The sequence below is a fragment of the Camellia sinensis genome, chromosome 12 (assembly GCF_055761805.1).
Source record: "Camellia sinensis isolate YWXY chromosome 12, ASM5576180v1, whole genome shotgun sequence".
Lineage (NCBI taxonomy): Eukaryota > Viridiplantae > Streptophyta > Magnoliopsida > Ericales > Theaceae > Camellia > Camellia sinensis.
Window position 1 is genome coordinate 90060994 of NC_138972.1, and position 22926 is coordinate 90083919.

General features: G+C 38.8%; 2 protein-coding genes across 2 annotated transcripts; both read left to right on the forward strand.

Moving 5' to 3' along the window:
• Nucleotides 1-1678: 1678 nt before the first annotated feature.
• LOC114301227 (uncharacterized) lies at nt 1679-3082 on the forward strand. The gene is made up of 2 exons (XM_082897053.1): nt 1679-2025; nt 2170-3082. The coding sequence occupies exons 1-2, from the start codon at nt 1679-1681 to the stop codon at nt 3080-3082; spliced, it is 1260 nt and encodes a 419-aa protein (XP_082753179.1).
• A 321-nt stretch (nt 3083-3403) lies between these two features.
• LOC145803722 (uncharacterized) lies at nt 3404-11474 on the forward strand. Its single transcript, XM_082897054.1, has 3 exons — nt 3404-3680; nt 3875-4024; nt 11086-11474. Exons 1-3 carry the CDS (start codon nt 3404-3406, stop codon nt 11472-11474), a joined length of 816 nt encoding a protein of 271 aa, XP_082753180.1.
• The last annotated feature ends 11452 nt before the right edge of the window (nt 11475-22926 follow it).

Sequence of the window (22926 nt, forward strand, 5' to 3'; positions counted from 1 at the left end):
ATGAGGCCATTACTTTTTCAGAAACAGACAGGGCATACCCATTTCCGCATAACCGTCATCTTTTTGTCACAGTTTACATCAATGATGTAGAGTTCAAGCATGCTTTCCTTGATTATGGGGTGTCCATAAACATCATCACTACTGACACCTTTGCAAAGGCTGGTATCCCAAAGTACATGATGGTTTGCCAACCCATCACCGTGACGGGTTTTGGTGGTGAGAAAAAGGTTACTAAAGGCCATGTTGTCGTGGACTTAGCAGTTGGTGAGATCCGTTCCGCAACTAAGTTCCATGTGATCGAAGCAGACACAAACTACCATATGATACTTGGCAGAGCTTGGATGCACCGATATGGGGCTATCCCGTCAAGTTATCACCAATGCGTGAAGGCAAAGTTGGAAAAACGCACAGTAACCATAAATGAGTCTGAAAAGCCATTCAGAGTGGAGGAAGCACACTATTCGGATGCAGTGTTCTTTACTGACTTGTCAATGGATAAAACATCAAGGACTGGTAAAGTTGCAGGGGTAAAATTGCTGAAGTAGGAAGACATTCGGGATGCAGAGGCTGCACCAGAAAGTAGTAGGTAGAAGAGGAGTAGCAAGTCCACAAGTCCTCTGCCCAAGATCGTTAAGGTGCGCGAGGGCGGCAAGACAGTTTACTACCTATGACGGTTTTGGGGGCCAAACTTCATACCTTGGGAGGATGGCCCCGAGGCAAATAAATGTGACGGTGATGTGTCTCAAGAAAGGTTGGTGGAGACGTCTGAGCTCATCCCTAACTACATGCAAGATAGACCCAAACCACAACAGGAGGTACTTGCTGAGGTCAACTTTAGCGACTTACCAAGACAAAGCACGCCTGTGTTTATTAGCGATACAATGGATCCAGCAACTAAGGTAGAATTGATAATACTACTGAAGCGGTACAGTGACGTCTTTGCTTGGACATACGACAAGATGCTTGGTCTTGACCCATCCCTTGTCACCTATCATCTAGACATTTTTCCCAACTCTAAGCCAATCAAGAAGCATGTTCGAAAGTATCACCCTAATCTTAAGGCAAAGATTAAAGAAGATGTAGAAAAGTTGCAGAGGGCCAAGTTCATTGAGCCTATACAGTACCCAACTTGGCTCGCAAATATTGTGCCTGTGAAGAAGAAGAATGGCCAGATCAGGGTTTGCGTAAACTTTCGCAACCTGAATAAGGCCTACCCGAAAGATGAGTTTTCATTGCCCCATGTTGACACATTTGTCAATTCTACTGCGGGCCATCAGATGTTCTCCTTCATGGACAGATTTAGTGGTTATAACCAGATCAAAATGGGACCAGAAGATGCAGAAAAGATAGCTTTTAGAACGCCCTTGGGAAATTTTTTCTATATGGTGATGCCCTTCGGTTTAAAAAATGCGGGGGCAACCTACCAACGGGCTATGACCATAGTGTTCCATGACATGTTACATCATAAAGTGGAAGTATATGTGGATGATCTGGTGGTCAAGTTTACTGAGGCAAAACGACACCTTTGTGACTTGGAAAAAAAATTTCATCGTTGCCGCAAATTTTGCCTAAAGATGAACCCTCTCAAGTGTGCCTTCGGAGTTACCGCCGGCTAGTTCCTTGGCTTCTTGTACACCAGCGGGGGATCGAAGTAGATGGAGATAAGATCAAGTCAATCATGGAGATGTCACCACCACACTCTCAAAAGGCCTTAAAGAAATTCCTAGGCAAAGAGTCATACCTCAAGAGGTTCATTCCAACCCTTGCTGAGATAACATTTTCCTTTGGGACACTGGTGAAAGGGAATCACAAGTTTGAATGGTTGCAAGAACACCAACAGGCATTTGATATGGTGAAGAAAACACTTGCCTCTTCACTTACAATGGTGGCCCCACAACCCAAAAAGCCTCTATTATTGTACCTGACCTCTACACCTCGGTCTATTGGAGCTCTACTTGTCCAAGACATAGATGGCATTGAGAAGCCAGTCTATTACATCAGTCGCAAAGTCAATGGTGCCGAGTTGTGATATATCCCAATTGAGAGGCATTGTTTAGCCTTAATCTTCACAGTGTAGAAGTTGCGCCACTATTTTTTGGCACACCCGATCCAGGTTGTGACCTGAAGTAATCCAGTTTGCTATTTTCTGAGCAAGCCCGCTCTGACTAGAAGAATAACAAGATGGCTTTTGGCTCTAGCAGAATATGACATCACTTGTGTTACTCCAAAGGCTATTAAGAGCCAAGCACTTGCAGACTTATTGGCCCAATTCCCATCTGGTGAGCATGAACTTGCAGAGGTACCTCTACCAGGTGAAGTCCATGTCTCAACAACTGTAGTTGAGACTTATTGGGACTTAAAATTTGATGGAGCTTCCGAGGTTGGGAAAGGTGGAGCTAGCATAATACTAATCAATCAAGAAGGAGAGAAGTTTGATTTTAAATGTTCAAACAATGAGGCCAAATATGAGGCGTTGATACTGGGTCTAATTGCTGCTCAAAAGAAAGGCCTACGCAAGTTGAAAATTTGGGATGACTCCAAGTTAGTTGTCAAGCAAACAATGAGTGATTTCTCTTTGAAGGAGCCTTTGTTGGCCTTATGTCGCACCGTAGTTCAAAGGTTGCATACCCAGTTTGATGACGTCCAAATCCAACATACCCTTCGAACACACAACTGTTTCCCCGATGTCTTGGCTACACTAGGGGCAATGGTGGATATACCAGATGATTGTATAGCCATCGTCATCGAGAAAAGAACAACACCAGCAGTGTTAGCCGAAGAACATACAGAGCAAGATGCTGAGGGGTGGAAAACAGATATAATCCAACAGTTGAAAATAGGCCAGGGAACAATCAGATTAGCAGAACTTGCATCATTTCTACTTCTCAGAAGAGAGTTGTATTTTTGCGATCCCAACAACCTGCTGGCAAGGTGTGTTGGCAAACAAGAAGCAGCTTACAGACTTAAGCAAATCCATGCTAAGTCCTGTGGAGATGGAGCTATCAATCTATATCGACGGATACAAAAACAATGGTATTACTGGCTAGAGATGGAAAAGGAAAGCATTGAGTTACAGAAGTAATGTGCAAAATGTTAGTCTCATCCTAAAGAGGAAGAAGCCCATTTTTTAAGCAATGAGGAATGTAGGTAGCCGTATATTGACTATCTTGGAAATGGCACACTACCTGAGAACAAAGTCGATGTAATTAAAGTTTAGAAGCATGCCCTTCGCTTCTTCCTTAACCAAGGCAAGTTGTATCACAAAAGCTTTGAAGGGGAACCTTTGGCGTGTTTATCAAATGATGAGGCAAACAAAGTGCTGAGGGAAGCTCACAAGACATAGTATCAAGGAGAGCAACGATTATATGGATACCTTATTCACCTCGGCTACTACTGGCCGACAATGGAAGAAGTTGCTAAAAACTTTGTAAGGGGATGCCAATCCTACCAGAAGTTTGGAAACTTGATACATGCACCGGCGGTTGAACTGCATAACATCAAGACCCCTGACCCGTTTAATACTTGGGCATTTAACCTGGTAGGTCCTATAGCGCAGCAATCTAAAGGCCACAGATGGATACTTGTAGCGACTAAGGTTATTACCAAGTGGGTAGAGGCTATACCGATGAGGAAGGCAGATGGGGCAGGAGTGGCCAACTTCATCAAAGAAAACATAATCTGTAGGTTTGGCAACCCAAGATGATGTTGTCTGATAATGGGACCCCCTTTGTGAACCGTCATGTGGGAAAATTGCTGGACACTTATCAGATCAAGTACCACAAGTTTACCCCGTACTACCCGCAAAGGAACGGACAAGCTGAGGCAACCAACAAAACTCTCATCTGAATATTGAGTAAAATGATGGATGAAGCAGGGGGTACATGGTCCGAACAACTCCCCGTAGCACTTTGGGCATATAGAACGTCAAAGAGGAAGCCAACTCAAGCAACTCCATTTTCCCTAGTATATGGGTCTGAAGCTGTCACGACTCGCTCCCTATACCCAAGGGTTAAGCATTGTGATGGCTAGTAACTAAAGTTACCTTCAGCCAATTCTTACACAAATTAATAAATGCGAGTGGAAATAAAATTTAAGTGAGGGTACCAAAATAATTATCGGAGTTTTTATTTTTATAACAAAATTTATTGACCAAAAAGGCTGATATTTATATATGAAGAATAGAATTATAAATACTATAAAAGTACTATGTGTGTCTATTTCGAAGCCCCGTGTCTAAGACTCTCCAAAAACTATTTTTGGATTGCATTGTTTCTTGAAAATTAGAAAACAGCTATATGCACATGACAGAGTGAGAAATATTATACTAAGAGCAAAAGGGCATAAAATTCACCATAGATAATTATTGGCTAAACAGAGCTTGATATTAGAATACAGAATATATAATACAGAAATCATTTGACATATAATACAGAAATCATATAGACAAAATAAGTATAACCACAGTACAGAACGGAATAGATGTATGGACTTGAGAGGTGACTCGTACGAACTCTAGAGGTGGCTCCCACAATAGTGTAACATTTAGCTTCGTATAGTACTTTACTCCACACCAGAAATCAGAGTGTCAGTGGATCCATGACAGACAGAAGGTCACAAAGTGACTAATCAGAGGGCCAATGGTTATTTAGGTCTCCCAAGGCGTGGGACCTCCGTGGTGATATTTATAAAATAATTACTCAAAATACATTTTAATAAACAGTATTATTCATAGATTTTCCTTATTATATATAATAAGGTTCATAAATTAAAAATGCTAATATAATTTGTAAAACACAATTTACATAAAATAAATTATTGTAACTCAAAACATACGTACAATATATTATGGTAACTCAAGATATAATATAACTCACTTCAAAATTAATACCTCACTCTTTCTTTCTACTATCAAAGACCTTCTTGACTTTCAATATTTTCTTTCCCTTTCTTTATTTGTTTTTCCTTCCGAACTTCCCCGTGCCTTGCCCTACTATTTCTTGTTTAGCAAGCTACTCTTCGCGTCCTTATATCCACCATCAAAGTGATGACTCACACCTGTTTACCAATAATAACTTCTACAGGTGGCGTCTTAAGCATCCTTCAACTAATTCCTCATTTATACTTGGATGATCTTATCCTATTACTATATATGCATATTCACCACCCTATGTGCTAGGGTGGTGACGTGCCCATTATTTATTTATTTTTTTAATATAATTTTTAATTTTAATTTGGCCCAATTAGTATTATAATTTCATAATTGTGTTAGTTTAGCCCCAAATAATTAATCACATATTTAATAATTCAATGCCAAATTAGATTTATATATTTATTTTATTAGTATTTTAATTTGTTATTCCCGTGGTGTTAATTAAACATTTAGAGTTTTTCTTATTTATAATTAAATAATACTAATATAAAATTTAAGAGACAACTTAAATTTTCGGGTTATTACAATCTTTCCTTCTTTTAAAAATTTTGTCTTCGAAATTTGTTGCGTAAACTATCCGCTACGCACTAAGAATAAATTTAATGAGTAATCTGATATAAAATATTGCTAAATCATTACCTCAAAAAAATTACCAAGAATTCTAATTTGAACCTACATCCGTTGAACATGATCTTAATCAAATTTCCAGAGTCATCCACAAGAGTGTGATTTTCTTAAGATTCACTATTTTAAATTACTTATTATAGAGTAAAATATAAATAACATGAGTTGTCAAATCCTTACACTGGTCAGTCACTTAACGCAACCTCACAACATATTACATACACTACCGTTATTTTATTTTATGTTGTTAAATTTTTTTTTTCCATGTTTGGAAAAATATATACAATTATATATATAGTGACAAATAGTGACAAATCACTCATTTTTAATTATAAAATTTAATGAAATACCATATTTATATATTACGAACATTGCTACACAAACATTTAATTTAAATGCAACTTGTAAGCTAGTTTAACATTTCCCTCATCCTATTTGTACATGTGTTTTATGCTTCGATGTTTTTATAAAAATAATTTTAAAAACCTAGGCTCTGATACCACTTGTCATGACCCGCTCCCTGTACCCAAGGGTTAAATATCGTGATGGTCAATAACTGAAGTTACCTTCGACCAATTCTTACACAAATTAATAAACGCGAGTAGAAATAATATTTAAGTGAGTGTACCAAAATAATTATCGGAGCTTCTATTATTATAACAAAATTTATTGACCAAAAATATTGATATTTACATATGAAGAATAGAATTATAAATACTATAAAAGTGTTATGCGTGTCTATTCCGAAGCCCCACCTCTAAGACTCTCCAAAAAAATATTTCTGAATTGCATTGTTTTTTGAAAATTAGTAAACAGCTATAAATACATGATAGAGTGAGAAATATTATACTAAGAGTAAAGGGAAATTCACCATGGATAATTATTGGCTAAACAGAGCTTGATATTAGAATACAAAATATATAATACAGAAATCATTTGACATATAATACAGAAATCATATAGACAAAATAAGTATAACCACAGTACAGAATGAAACAGAACAGAATAGATGTATGGACTCGAGAGGTGACTCGTACGAACTCTGGAGGTGGCTCCCACAATAGTGTAGCATTTAGCTTCCGTACAGCACTTTGCTCCACACCAGAAATCAGAGTGTCAGTGGATCCATGACAGACAGAGGGTCACAAAGTGATGGTTATTTAAGTCCCCCAAGGCGTGGGACCTCCGTGGTGATATTTATAAAATAATTACGCAAAATACATTTTAATAAACAGTATTATTCATAGATTTTCCTTATTATATATAATAAGGTTCATAAATTAAAAATGCTAATATAATTTGTAAAACACAATTTACATAAAATAAATTATTGTAACTCAAAACATACGTACAATATATTATGGTAACTCAAGATATAATATAACTCACTTCAAAATTAATACCTCACTCTTTCTTTCTACTATCAAAGACCTTCTTGACTTTCAATATTTTCTTTCCCTTTCTTTATTTGTTTTTCCTTCCGAACTTCCCCGTGCCTTGCCCTACTATTTCTTGTTTAGCAACCTACTCTTCGCGTCCTTATATCCACCATCAAAGTGATGGCTCACACCTGTTTACCAATAATAACTTCTACAGGTGGCGTCTTAGGCATCCTCCAATTAATTCCTCATTTATACTTGGATAATCTTATCCTATTACTATATATGCATATTCACCACCCTATGTGCTAGGGTGGTGACGTGCCCTTTTATTTATTTATTTTTTAATATAATCTTTAATTTTAATTTGGCTCAATTAGTATTATAATTTCATAATTGTGTTAGTTTAGCCCCAAATAATTAATCACATATTTAATAATCCAACGCCAAATTAGATTTATATATTTGTTTTATTAGTATTTTAATTTGTTATTCTCGTGGTGTTAATTAAACATTTAGGGTTTTCTTATTTACAATTAAGTAATACTAATATTGTGATAACTCTATTTCGTATTATGTTAATTAATCTTAATTATGTTTGAAACTATATGCTTGATATGATTTTGAGTGATAATTATATGATTATATGTGTGTTTAAATTTCTATCTACTCACCGTAGGAAAATATGTTTGATTTTCTGCTTTAAAATTTAAATTGAAGATCGTAGAGGTTGTAGAAATTGAAATTGACTAAGCCATTGTGATTAGCGTAATTTTTGGAGCCTACGATGAAATGTAATTGAAAACTGATTCGGAGCGAATCAATTAGTTTAAATTGAATTAATTAAGCACCATTGATTAGTTCAAATTAAGTGTAATTAGGAAAAGCCTATATAAACAAGCTAAGTATGCTTAAGCTCATATTTTTGAGCTCATCTTCACCATTTTGCTGAGATTAAGTTATATAGAGAGAGAAATCTTCATCTTAGTGAGATAGAAGCTCAATCTTGAGGTATTGGCTTGGAAGATTGAAGATTTTGGAAGCTAGGCTTAAGAAATTGCTAAACCTAGCATCATTGAAGCTAGTAGGTAAGAGTTTGAACCTCAATTTGTGAGTTAAGTCATTAAATTATGGGTTTAAGAAGAAGATAACAAGATTAAATGTGTGAATTGAACAAAGATTGTAAGAATTGAGACGAAATTATATATGCATGCAAGTATTTTCTTTGATTCTTCAAGTTTTGGACATGAACTTTAATAATCATGTTGAATTGGGAGTTGTCACTTACATGCAATCATGTTTTCTAAGTCTTGAAGGTTTGAAATGCATGAATTCTAGCATGGTATGTGACCAAGGTCAAGAATTGAGCTAAATATGATGAAATTGAAGTTAATGTTTCTGTGTAAGTAAAGATTTACCATGAATGTGCATAATTATGAAGAATTGAGCACCAAAATTCATATGCATGCATAATTTTCATGAGATTCATGATTATAAGCATCATTTGTGCCATTTGAAATAGAATCAGAGTAAAAAATTAACATGCATGCATGATTGATGAAGATATAAAGTTTGTATGAGGATGAATGTATGAGTTTTGAAATTGATGAGGGAAATTGGGGATGATTTTGGAAATGGACCATGATTTTGAACAATTGGTCTCATATTGCTTATGTTCTCATGTTATGTAATGTGTTCCCACGTTTTTGTACCAAAAAATGAGTTTTGGGCCTTTGAACATCAAGTTTGAGTTTCAAGAACAATTCTGGAAATTCTAGAATTCACCAAGTCTGCTCGAGTGGGGAAAGCGCCGCTCGAGCATAAAATTCTAGCTCCCAGAACTTTTGCAGACATTGATATCCGCTCTAGCGGAAAGAGTCATGCTCGAGCGCCAAGTCACATGTTTTGGCTCTCAACTCGAGCATCCGAAGTCACGCTTGAGCTCGAAATTGAGGTAACCAGTACTTTTGCAGACCAAAGGGGTTCGCTCGACCATCCAAAGTTGCGCTTGAGCAGAGGACCCTGTTTCATAAAATATTGAAAAGTTGTTTCACATTCTGTTTTCCGTTCTCTTTCATTTCTAAGTACTCTTAGGCAACATTGAGCATTGTAAATGAACTAAAAGGATAAGAAGAGGCCTAAAAGAAATAAGCAAGTCAAAGAGTGGATTAAATAGTTTTGTGATCCGATTTGTGTATGTTTATGAATTGTGTAGGGGCATCCACGAGGACGAATCAACAATCCGAACACTGTGAGTAATATCTTAGTAAAGATATTTTCAAGTATGTTACTTTCCAAATGCTACTTCTGTATAAGCTTCATGGATCTATTGATTTAAATTATGAATGAGTATTCTATATGCCTAATTTTTGTATAAGGCTCTGTGAAGAACATGATTTGGGCCTAAGGCCATTTGTTGTTTGTCATTTGATACGTTTAAATATCGTGATGGGCCAAAGGCCGTTTGAATGAAAAGTGATCATGATCATGAATATGAACTACGAATAGATATGAACATAAAGAGAATGGGCCCGAGGTCGTTCGATACGTTTGATATGTTTGAATTGGGCCCGAGGCCGTTTGATATGTTTGAATTGGACCAAAGGTCGTTTTGAATAAAAAATTAGTTGGACCAAAGGTCATTTTGAATATGGGTACAGATGAGATTCCGATCATATACGCATAATCATGAATATAAGAATGGTGAACCCAAGGTCATTTGGTAATATGATGTGGAGGACCGGTGGTTATTGGTACATGGATCCAATAAACCTAAAGTCGGTCTATGAATGAGTATTGGACCCGAGGTCGTTTTGTATAGATGGATCCAAGGTCGTTTTGTTTTATATAAGAATTGGATCTAAGGTCGTTTTGCATATGGATATGATGCGTTGGACCTGAGGTCATTTTGCTTGGTTAAGATTTGTAAATCTGATGTGAATGAGAATAGTGGTTCAAATGATTACATTATAAGTATGACTCATTTATGAATGAATCTCATTCATTAACCTCTTTATTTTGGTATTATTCACTGGGCGTTAGTTCACTCTTATTTATATGTATGTAGGTGAGCAAATGGTCGTTAAACCCTAGCCTTAGTGGAGTTTAAGAAAGTACCCAGAGTTTTGTGAAGTCATCCTAGAGGCCTCATGCAAGAGGCTTGTTTACGACCCTTGTATTTTCTTTTGCTATTTCTATCGGTCATGGTAGACCATGTATGTGTATAAGCTCTTGATATAGCTGACTATGTGTTTGAATGATCCTAGGTATACAAGACGTTAATTACTAATATGTGGTGTGAGTTATTATTAAGTATATGTGTGTAAGGCCCCGGTGTCCCACATCAGGAATAAATGGGGAGTTCCTGGGCTATAAAAGTAAAAATCTGGACCCTTATATAGCATCGAGGTCTTTTCCCAAGTGGTGAAATCCCTATTAGAACTACCCAGTTAAGCGTGCTTAGGCTGGAGTAGTTCTAGGATGGGTAGAACAAATCCATGCGGGCGTGGCCCAAAGCGGACAATATCGATGACGTGTAAAGGGTCGGGGCGTTACAAATGGTATCAGAGCCAACTCTCTGGAGTACCGAGTATGGGCCCCTAGCGTCTCTCGGTGCATATGGGCGGGCTTGCGAGCTGGCAGGCTACTGCATGGGGACGTGCAGCCTTATGGGGGGTGGATTGTAAGGCCCCGGTGTCCCACATCGGGAATGGAGGGGGAGTTCCTGGGCTATAAAAGTAAAAACCTAGACCCTTATATAGCATCGAGGCCTTTTTTCAAGTGGTGAAATCCCTATTAGAACTCCCCAGTTAAGTGTGCTTAGGCTGGAGTAGTTCTAAGATGGGTGACCCACTGGAAAGAACAAATCCGTGCGGGTGTGGCCCAAAGCGGACAATATCGATAACGTGTAAAAGGTCGGGGCGTTACAATGTGAAATGTTTTGATATGCCATGTAAGCATAGCTCATTGGACAAAATTTTTAAGTCTGCTTCCGCATCTGGCACCATTTTATTAATTCTAAATTGATTTCTATTTAAGGCCGTCAGCAATCTCATGATTACTGGCTGGTTATAACCTTAATCTATAGGGGCGAGTTTGGGTCATGACAAATATAAAATTTAAGGGACAACTTAAATTTTCTGGTTGTTACAGAAGTTATGTTACCAGTTGAGTTGGCAGTACCCTCAGCAAGAATGGTTATGTCATCACACTTAGTTCCAAACAGCAGAAGGAACGACATAGAGGCAGCCGAAGAAAAAAGGGATCGGGCATCGCGGGCAATGGAAAAATATCATCAGTCCATAACTCGCACCTACAATCGGTCTGTTCAACACAGGGAGTTCAAGGAGGGGAATTTGGTATGGAAGATAGTGGACGCAATCATGCGGGGGCAACCAATCCCCAAGTTCTCACCTAGATGGGAAGGCCCCTACAAAGTTGTTGAGGCAAGCAATAGCGGGTATAACAACTTGATAAGAATAGATGATAGGTTCATAACTGGCCCTATCAGCGACAAGTATGTCAAAAAGTATTTTCCTTAATTTCTTTTGTCCAGAAAAAAGAGTAGTAAGTTTCTTTGTTAATACTTCCAAAGCAAAGTGTAAAGAAAGTGTCATACACTTAGTAAACCTGTTACCCTTGTAAACACTTAGTGCAAGGAAAGTTTTCTATATTTAGTGAAATTTTAGCCTTGCAAAAAGCTTAGTCATGGTGGAGTTTCGTTCATAGCAAGAGTTTTGTTCAGCCTTAGAAGATATGTAAAGGCAATGAAATGAATGCAATGAAGTAAGACTCAATATCTTTGCTTCTCATAAACATCAAAGTTTTCCATAGCATGATTACAATGTTCAAAAGGCAAAAGAGAAAGAAAAAAGATAGCAAAAGTACAAAGAAAAGGAGCCATAACAGAGTCACAATAAATCAAATCAAACCCTTCATGAGGAAGTCCATCAGGGTCACTTCCCTAGGCAACTGAGCAACCAATGCAGAATCTTTGTCTTTACACCAAGCCAAGTTCTGCCGATGTTGCTCCAAGGTACCCTCATACTCTTTGATAATCTCTTTCAAAGATGAAATCATCGCGACATTATCCGCATGTTCAAGGAAACCATCGACTACCTGAAGCCTATCCCTCATCCACAATAGGTCCAAACTGTTCCTCTGAAAGCCGCTCAAGTTGGCCTCAGCACCTTCTACGAACTTGCCAGGGGTTGTCAGAATCTTCTTAGCAATAAGGTCACGAATGAAGCTGGCAAGTGACTCCAGTAGCGCTGTCTGCACCATAGATCCACGAATGTTAAAAATAGTAAAGGTACTGGAGTGCAGTGCCTGGATGCGGGCAAGAATGAGAGCAGCTTTAGAGGAGACCCAATAACTTAGAAAAGAAACTTTCCCTGAAGATTGAGGGGACTCTCTCACACCGCCACCGGCTTCAATTACTGAAGGGAGACTGGCAGAGCGACCAAAGGTTTGAGGGCGACGCACCTTCCCTGAAGATGATTGCCCAGTAATATTGGAGTGTGTAGATGTTGGGTGGCGATCGGGTAAACTGGCCTCGCGAGAAAAACCAAAACTGTCTGCACCATCATGTCGCTCCAAAAAGAGGTCGTCCATATGGTAATCCTCAACATTTAGATCTAGCACAACAGTGGTGTCCATGCCTACATAAAAGTCTTGTGATCCCCCAAGGTTAGCTGGCACCTCAAGGAAGTGAGTGGGATATAGGTCAGCCAGCTGCTCAGAAGTTGTTGAGGCAACTGGCTCAGAAGCATCAACAACAGCAGTGGTACCATGAGTGACCAGATTGACAGTTGCCTCCGCAAGTTGAGCCAAACTTGGGGGTCCACAGCAAGAACAGTCACTACATCTGCGCCTCCCTTAGCAACTTGAACATTGGGGAGTGGGGTCTGTGGAACTAGTGGAGACTCAGTGGACTAGAAAGAACCCCCAAATACAACTCCCAAGGGAAGTGGTGCAACTTCTAGTGACTCTCTTACGCCACGATCCTCCCTCGAAGTCTCTAGAACAAAATCATCTCGGTCGACAGAAGAATGGTCAGAGTGAACAGAATTAGCAGGGTTTGGAGGTTCTGCACCCTCAGCAACTATAGCACCCGCTGCAACTTCCACAGCAGGGGGACTTATTCATTTTCTGTAGCCTCAACAACTGACTCAGCCTTAGCAATTGGCTCAGCCTCAGTAGTTGGTTTGGCCTCAACACTTGGTTTTTCTTCAACCTCTGGGAATACCCTTCTGCGCGTTCTAAATGTTGTGACCCTTAAAGTAATGGGAAGGTCGTCATCGTCGTCGTCTGAATCTGGGGAAATTCCAATGGCAGTAGAAGAACCTCCGGGGCCCGAAGGTGGTATGGCCGAAGGGCCCTGAAAAGGAAAAAGATCATGTAATTACTAAAATAAATGTAAAAATCCCAAGGAAATAATGCAAAATATTTTCTAAGTACAGGTACCTTTCGGAGTCTCTTCCTACTTGGCGAGGCACGTGCCTCAGCAACTAATGTCGTTACCTCATAGGCTGCCCTCAGTCTGGAACATGTCATGTGTATTGTTACACCAATTGTAGGAAGAACAACTTGTAGGGGTTGGACGGACATTGCCCCAGATGGATGAGGCACCTCTACTACAGATAGGGACAGAAGCTTGAAACGGCAGAATATACTAGTCTGTTTCCCTCGACCAGAGATAAGACGAAGGGATAAATCAGGTTGCGGAATGGGTTCCATCGTAGGGACAACGGGAGAACTGTTGCAAAAATTAAAAAAATAGTTGAGGTTGCGGTGCCAGAATAGCCTGTTACTAGGAGTAAAGACACCTTCTCGTCCAAGTGAAAGTAACTCCATAAGGCCTAAACCCTCCACAAGTAAGGCGGTGTAGTCACGAGCTAACCTTTGAAAGCTTTAATGAAAATCTATTTGAGGCAGAGGGGCATGTGGGATACCCTGATCCATACCAAACTATCTAAGGACCCTGGCCAGTCGATAGACAATGCTGGACATGCCCTCTTCATTCCATAAGAGGAAAAACCCAGGGCGTATCGTAGCAGTGATAAGAAGAGAGTTGGCTTGGACCCTGTCAAGGGAGAAATCAACATGACGAGCCTCTGAGAAATAAAATGGGACAACAGAAATCCCTGGCAGAAGTTAGGTAAAAGGGTGGAACACACACTTCTTTATGCAGTCGACGTAATCCGCAAAAGGTCTGTTGGTGCCAAGACCAGACCACCGAGAGATGCGGGGAGGGATTGGTGCACTTGTCTCATAATAGGTCGACCCTCTACATCTAGGATGGGACAACCCTCTGCATCAAGGACTTCATCGGTGAAGAAGGGCTCCTGCTCTTTAGAGACGGGGCCCATAGCAGGGAATCGCTCGTAGAAGAAGGTAGTCAGGAACTGAGTGTATATAAAGCTTCATACATCATAGCGGCCCATGGATTGCTCTATGTCCTAGTGAATGAGGTCAAGGCAGAAGAATAAGTTCCCCAAGAAGAGGGGGGCTAGAGGGATCTGACTGCCGCAGTAAAGTTTAACAGCTAGAGGGAACACCAGAGGATTGATACTCCCAGTAAGGTTGTTAGGGAGAACCAAAAAAAAGATAAAATAACTGACAAAGGCGGCCAGGTACAAGTCGCTGCGGTAGCTCGGCCCAATTATGGAGTTGTGGCTCTCCTCTGTAATGTCGCCTACAACCAGTTGCAGGTCCTTGAATAAATGTTTCATCTAGGAAAGGTAGGTGGTCTTGTCCCTCTTGGGCCTTTTCTGGAGCAATTCCCTAGTCTTAAGATCGTACCAAGAGCCATACTTCTGTCCCTCTCGAAAGGCACTTTGGAGGGTAGTGAGGGCATTTTGTTCTGCAGGAGTCAAGTACGCTGGATCGAATGGGTGGTCTCCACAAGTACTCAAGCGCAGGTAACATCTTTAAGGGTTGAGGTTATCTCCCTCCATGCCAAGGCAAATGTGTGAGTGTCGCTGCTCCAACGAGAGACAACCATATTAGTGTTGGTCTGTACCATGTGCACCGACAACTCCCTCGAAATCAAAATAGCATTGAAGAGATAAACATTCCTCAAGCGCTGCTTAAAGCCGTCATCCGTAATGATGTCATCAACCTAGAGAGACCAGTCTGCTAGAGGTCCCAAGTAAGTGTGGTAGAAGATGTATGAATAGAGAAATCTGCCACGTTCTACGCGAAACTGCAGCACAGAGACTAGGTCACCATGTCAGCATCGTCCAAAACAGCCTCGCCAAAAGGAAGCAGGGGCTTCTCCAAAGGAAGGGCATCAGGAACAAAAGAGTCAATTGCTTTCTAGAAGGTGTCAGCCAGCCCTTCGAAGTATGGGGCCCTCTTCCACTTAGTAAGGGATGGGGTAACCCTGTCCGGTAGAAACCTTATGCTGGCCGTGAGGAGGAATAAAGAAAAGTAAAGAAGACTTTGGAAGCTGGGGGCAAAGAAGAGAAGAAGACAAGGAGACAAAAAGTGTGTTGTGGCAGAAGTGGGGGACCGGTGGACCCAAAAATGGCTATTTATAAATAAAGCAGCAAAAAGGCGCCAACATATTTCCCTAGGCCCATTATGACCCATCAGTCAAAGGGGGGCACCTTTTCAGAACTGAAGTAACTTCTGACCCAACCGATGCAACCCTTGGGTAACTTGCTGACGTCATGCACGCGCGGGAAACAAAGGACGTGTCTCCCACACGCACATGCGGCAAAATATAGAGGGTCAGAAATTAAGCTCCTAATTAAGTATGGGCCTAAGTGCTGAGGTCGCCCCAAAGAAATGACTAGGAATGAAAAAGGAGCATGAGCTAAAGCCCAAAGGAAGTGGGCCAACAGAAGGCCGAAGCAGGTCCAACCCGCCGAGGGTCCAAACGGACTCCACGAAGGAAAATGCCTAAGTCAAGTTGTAGAGGCAACACAAGCAACAGTCAAGTTGCAGAGGGAACACTTGTGGCGGTCAAGTTGCTGAAGCACTTCATCTCAGCAACGCCATTACCCAATAATGTCGGTTCAACTGCCATCTAAAGTTGCTAAGGGAAAGAGAAAGCCGAAGCAACTAAGTTGCAGAGGCAAAACTTGCGACGGCCAAGTTGCAGAGGCACTTTGTCTTAATGCCGCCATTTTAAGTATTGTCGGTACTGCCGCCATTCCAAGTATTGTCGGTTCTGCCGCCACCTGGAGTTGCTAAGGAAATGAGAGAACCGAAGAAACCGAGTTGTAGAGGCATTACTTGCAGTGCCCAAGTTGCAGAGGCACTTTGTCGACGCCATCTCCAATATTCTCGGTTTTGGCCATTTGAACTTGCCACGGGAAACGACTGTCGCAGCAACTATAGCTCTCGCAACCAATTTACAAAGGAAACATCTCGCCAAGGTGATAGTAGCCTTCGAGAAAAGCTTATCCTTTGCAAGAAGAGGCTAATGCTTGGCGCTGATTGTGAGAACCCGAATATAAAAAATTAAGTAAATAATTAAATAATAATAATATTACAATCTCAAATATTTTGATGGTGAATCCTAAGTGCAAATTAAATATTTGGAGGGTCTTTTAATTAATTTTTAAACTTAAAATAAATTTATGGTGAAAGTCTTTAATTGAGAGGCAAGATTTATTATTTAAATAAATAAATAAATTTAAGTGTCAAATTAGTAAGCATATTTTGATCTAATAATATTTGTATTTTAATGGAGATAGAAATTAAAATAATATAAAGAGATAATCAATTAAGCCTTTTGGTTAGATATATATATATATATAAAGGATAACAAAACCCTAATTCTTATGTTATTGTTTCCCACAACTTTTAGAGCAACAGTGAGAGGTAAAGAGAGGGAGAGAGACATCTAGGTCATTGGGTGAAAAGTGCTGAAAATTGTTGAGTTTTGTGGTGGCCATTGGCAAGGTAAATCCCTTATTTTTTTTAATTCCCTCACTATCTTTTTCTTCTTCTTGTGAGTTGCTGCGTAGTTGATGGATCAAATCGGTGAAGTAGGTACATGTGTTGGGCATGGCTATGAAATATTTGGCTGATTGGGATAGTGTTTTGTGTATAAAGAATGGTGTAATTCTTAGTCCAAAAATTCTGTACAAAATCACAAACTTTAAAAATCATAAAACCATATCAAACGAATGAATTTTGAACTTAAATTTTTATAGTAGATCAATTACATATTGAATTGCATATCTAAATTTTTTCATAATTTTTGGGAGTCAAAATCCATATAATTTGATGCATTCAAATCTGTCCAGAAAACTGGTTTTAAACAGTAAGCTCGGGAGTGTTATTCTCTTTGGGTATAAATCCAAAAATTATCAAATCAGCGTCATTAGAACCAGTTACAAGTCTAGTTTCTTGCATTTTTGACCTTGCGTTGATTGCTCGTGTATACTAAGAGAACCATCAATTTCTTTAAAGTGCTGCAGAAAACAACTTGTTTGGGCATAATTAATTGTAAATAATTATTTTGATAAGAAAATCAAGTAAAACCAATTGGATTTGAAACTTAGGATATATTAGTTGATATCTGGAGGGTTTTGGAATTTTTCGAATGGTGTAGAGTGGGTTTTTAATTTTCAGAGTTAGTGAACAGTTTGGGAAAACCTATCAAAAAATTTATTTTATCTCAAAGTCACATTTAATTAAGTTTCGACCAAAACCCATGTCTTGGGTGATTTTAGACCTTGAAGAACATGAATTTAGGTAATATTTAAGAGTAACGGTGAGTTGGGTTGAGCCGTGTTAGTGCGTTTTAGTTGAGGTTACTTAGTTCTTATTCTTTAGTATTTTTAAATTAGTAGTGACGTGCAGTTTTTATACTTGGTTCGGGGCACTAGTTGAACTTTTATACTCTATTCGAGGATTACATTATTTCGTTTCCAGGTGAGTAGTTTCATGCTACATATTTTTATAAATGTTCCCCTACCCTGAACTGTTGAAAAATTAAATTGTTGTTTCATGACTAAACTGTTTTGATAAATTATTATATTATCAATGGAATCAAATTATTTCTGAAACATGTGTGAACTTGGCATACTGTAAACTATTTGTTTTGGTCTCATGTTTATAATGATGAACTACCATGTTTTGCGAAACTGATGTATATTGATTATTGGGACCATTTGTGTATTTAGTCTAGGGAAATTATTCCACTGTGTGTGGTGATTCTGGCCACTAGAGAACAAATCCGGGTTAGGCCGTGATGACTCTAGTACTCAACGATTGTAAAGAAAAGACCTAGGTTAAGCTAGGTGACATTCAATCGGATCGTCTTTGAGAAAAGGCCCAGGTTGCCACCCTGAAGATGACTCTTAGTTCGGTATTGGATCCAATGGGGCTTATAGCCTTGAGAACTGTGTGGCATATTACTTGTTATTTTCTTGGTACCCAGAAAATTATTGGTGTTCATGTTGTAATCTATTTTAAGTGGAAAATGTCATTTATCATGTTCTTGAGAGATATGAGTATTTTAACTGTTGAACTATGGAACCTTCTTTTTGAAACAAATTCTCTTCACCAAACTGTATGTCAATCTAGTTTCTGTGATATATATCTTATTTTGGAATTGAACCCTGTTTTCAAAACTGTATTTACTATCCATATTGCTACTCACTAAGCTATCAGCTGACTTAGTTGTTTACCATTTCCAAGTGTTAGAAGGACTTAGAGTGGGCTCATGGCATAGCAGAGACTCGATTGCATGGACCTCTAGGACATTCCTTTATTTTAGAGTGTTATGTCAAGTTTATGCATTTTTTTATTTTTTATTTTATTGGGGTTCATTTAGGATTATTTTGATATGTGGGCTGTTGATATTCCATAAGTTTGGATGGTTTTGATTACGGTTGATTTTGCCGCTTATAATTGTGGCTTGTCACTGGATTGAGTTTTGGTTATTTTTATTGGACTATTGTTTAGTTGTTCAATGTGATTATGGATTCGTGTTTAGACTTATGTGTGCCTTGGGCTCAGGCCTTGTAGGCCATGGCCGGTCATGCCCAGATTTGGGGTGTGACATTGATAGCAGGCCCCAAGGCATTACTAACCCAAGGCTGATAGCAAGCCCCAAAATTCGTTAACTTGGCGTTGATAACAGGCCCCAAGACTTATTGGTTGGAGCTGATAGCAGGCCCAGAAATACTAGTTTACCGCGGCGGTCCCGCGAAGATGGGAGCAGGGTAGCCCGAGTATAAGGGACTCCTTTTATTATCCAGGTCATGGATCTGCCTTAGTCGCACAGGCAGGACTAAGGAAGCTCCCTTGGGCTTGGTACTAAGGCACAACATAGCTGATAGCAGGCTTGGTTGTGGCCTTTACCCTATGAAGCTGGAGAGTTTGTGGTTAAGTGGCTAAGGGTGGAGGCTTTGCTGAGGTGAGCACGAACATAGTCGATAGTTGACTAATGGATGTATTGGCCAAGTAGAACTGAGAAAGCAAGTGCAGTAACAAGGTTTATTACTGCAAGAGGTTCGAATTGAGAAGGCAAGTGCAGCGGTAAACACTCCCGTTGCATCTGCACTTGTTGAGGCTCAAAAGGGAGTTGCAACACTAAACATTCCCGTTGTAACTACACTTGCTGAGGCTCAAAAAAAGGTAGTTGCGGAGGCAAACAGATAGCACACAGTACATGCAGAGGGACACGTGACACCTTCAGCCTGGTGGCTCAAGGCAGAATATTCCATGTGATCCTCGAGGACACATGTCCTTTCTCTATTTGGTTACTTGGTGTCCTTTTGGTACCAAGAAAAAGCCTATAAATAGGACCCATTTCTCAAGGTTTAAGAAGAGGAATTTTTGAAGATTTGGGGGAGATGTTGTCCATTTTGGTACTGGCATACATTTCTTCTTAAGCCACTTGCTTCACCCTCACCTAGTTGCACACTCTCCAACTCCCAGATAGTTATTGCTGCTCATTCTCCAGCCATTTCTACTATTATTGGACCATTTACATAGTTTTGCCTCTCTAATCATCTTCCTAACCTTGAACCCGTCTACAATGAGTCATCCAAACGAATATGCAGTTATATGGATATCAAGGCAATGCCCGAGAATATATAATAATTTTTAAAATATCAATCTCAAATCTCTAATTGGCAAGTTAGTTTTAAAAAAAAAAAAAAAAAGTTAAAAAGGAAAAAGAAAAGAATAAATATAATGAAAGATTAATCACCATATATGCAAAAAATATGGGAAGCCAATACACATAAAACCATTCATGTCTAGATAATAAACAATTAAATGTTATCATAATCGCACCCCCCCAAAAAAATCTTCATATTTTTAGGGAGGAAGTTAGGGGAAGGCCATGGCCCCGTAAGGTTTTTAAAACTGAATTATTATCATTTGATTTATAAGTATTTTTATAATACATGTAAAATGACTTCCAAGTTCCTAACAAATTTTTTATTAACTTTAACGCCGTGTTTGACTTATGAATTTGGATAGATATTTGAAAATAATGAAAATTTTTAATTTATATTTCATTTGCATCTCCCTTATCTTTTCCCTTTCATAATTCAAACACCATCTATGTATTTCTATAGTATATATGGTATAACGATATCAAAATATTTCACATATTGAGAGGGTGATTTATGATCCGGTGTTGGGCCGTGGTATCGACCGAGCAAGTTGAGGGCCCAGCAGTGCATTGGGCCGAGATGATCAACTGTTCACCCGGAGATGGGCTACCAGAACTTGGGCCGGGCAGGGTTTGGACTGTGTGTGCCGCCCCGGACCGTGCAGAAGTTGCTCGGTCGGGAAGTGACCGGTCAGACCAGGATGCTTGGTCCGAGGATGGTCGAAACCAGACAGACCGAGAGACCGGCGCTCGGAAAGGCGCGGTCAGCCGAGGTAGTTGATTGACCGGCGAGAAGGCCGACCAAAGGAGGAGCCCGAGCTAGGATTTGCCGAGATGCCGCCTAGCCCAGCCCTTCATGTGTTTGTCCGGCTGGGCGCATGGGTTTGAAGCATGACATGGCCGAGGTAGAACAGCTCGGCTGCCGAGCTCCAGCTGTGAAGTCTAGCAGTTGAGGTTAGGTGGTGAATGGCATGGTTTATGCTGACAGATGGGATAGCAGAGCCACGTGTCAGGAGATGACTGGGAGTGGATATGGGGTTCAGAAGGTATAAAAGCATGCCTGCGCCTCCCATACGCGACACACGAACATATCTGTAAAAAATCCTTACACTAAAAACACTCTCTCCCTTCTCTCTATTCCCTCTAAGGTGTGTGCTAACTTGACCGTCGGAGGGTTTTTCCGGCCACACACCGCCGGGTAGCTCACCATTACTTGCTCGCAGGTGATCGGACATCGACGGAGCTCGGAAGAAAGGAATACGGGCACGCCGGAATATTTGCTCCCCGTACACATATTATGTAATAACATTAGTTCTATTGATTTGATATTTATTTTTTATTATAAAAATCATAGAAATAGATTTTTTTTATTCATATAAATTATATTTGCTAATACAATACTTTAAAATAACAATAATAATAAATTATACACTAAGAACTTAATTATATAGACAAAAAATTATACAAAATAATTGAGATAACTATTAAGAAATGACTACATAAATTTGTTATTTTTCTTAGTAATTTTCATAATACTTATGTAAATAATTATCAATTTTTTAAAAATAACTTTTTTTTTTTTACTGCACTTACCTTAGTCACCTCTAAGTAAAATTTTTGATTTTGTTCTTGGATATTTTGTTCATTACATGATGTGTTATTATTATATTAATAACATATATGGATAACACATTATTATTATATTAATAACATATATGGATAATAGGACTTATTAATAAAGTAGTAATATATATGAGATGATAACTAATTTTAATATTTTAATGCTAGCAAATCACTTATGTCTAAAAACACTTCCAACACAAACAATGCCATTCATCACTATTTTTAATGAGTTAACAATTATTCATTTCAATAATACAAATTAAATAATCCAAATTAAGGACAATATTCCAATATAAAGTTTAGACAAATGCCATTCATCACTATTTTTGTTCACTATTTTGTTTCACTACTTGTTTCACTTCTTAAGTATATTGATACAATCAAAGTCATGTATATGTGTAGGATCCATATTATTTAATAAATACTAAGGTAAATAAAAAATCACATGCCAAGTGAATAGTTCACGTATAATGTTTCAATAATATATAATAGTCCTATAATAATTTATTTATAGTTATAAAAGACACGATGTATATAAATTAACAACACTAAGCTTTTAACAACAGTGAAAAGTAAAAACATTGTAATTCTTTTTAACCTTTTAATAATTTGACAAATTAAAAATGACAAAATTAGAGTATAAAATTTAAGATTCTATGCAATAGTATTAGTAATCAAATAGAAAATGAAACTTAGAAATTAAACATTGTTAGCGAATGATCAATTGTATAATACACATAGTATAGAAATTGTAACGCCTTAAAAATTGGACAGGGTATATCTATTTATGTAACAAAACCCATCTGATAGACAAACATATATATATATATATATATAGCTAACTATTCCATACATCCATTTTCATTAAATCCCAAACGCCAAATACATATTGTTCACATCTCAATGCCCTAGTTCCAATCCCAAGCATGCATTTTACAACAAGTATGAAATGAAAGCCAAACAGATAATAAGTGCCCTACAAGCTTACAAATTTATCCAAGAACATTATTGGTTACACAAAATGGAGTTTCAACTCAACGCAGATACAGCCCTGGGCTTACATTCAACAAATAACAATAAAACAAAAATGAAGCCTCAGCTCCGAGTCCTTCCAAGTCAGTACCTTGGCGGAGGCATATCACCTGTATTTGAAATGGTTTCCCTCATAGGGTGAGGCATAACCCAGTAGAGATATACTACACAACATATGAACCATGACAAGACTAAAGAGAAGTATGCTCATGCCATGCTCATGATAAAACAATTTATCTCTCTTTTTA

Excerpts from the sequence above, each read along its gene's own strand:
- LOC114301227 (XM_082897053.1), top strand. The coding sequence starts at position 1,679 with ATGGAGATGTCACCACCACACTCTCAAAAGGCCTTAAAGAAATTCCTA. Across the intron at positions 2,026-2,169 it reads AAAGTCAATGGTGCCGAGTT|AAGAATAACAAGATGGCTTT; the intron begins GTGATATATCCC and ends CGCTCTGACTAG.
- LOC145803722 (XM_082897054.1), top strand. The coding sequence starts at position 3,404 with ATGGAAGAAGTTGCTAAAAACTTTGTAAGGGGATGCCAATCCTACCAG. Across the intron at positions 3,681-3,874 it reads CATCAAAGAAAACATAATCT|GGGGTACATGGTCCGAACAA; the intron begins GTAGGTTTGGCA and ends TGGATGAAGCAG. Across the intron at positions 4,025-11,085 it reads AAGGGTTAAGCATTGTGATG|AAGTTATGTTACCAGTTGAG; the intron begins GCTAGTAACTAA and ends TGGTTGTTACAG.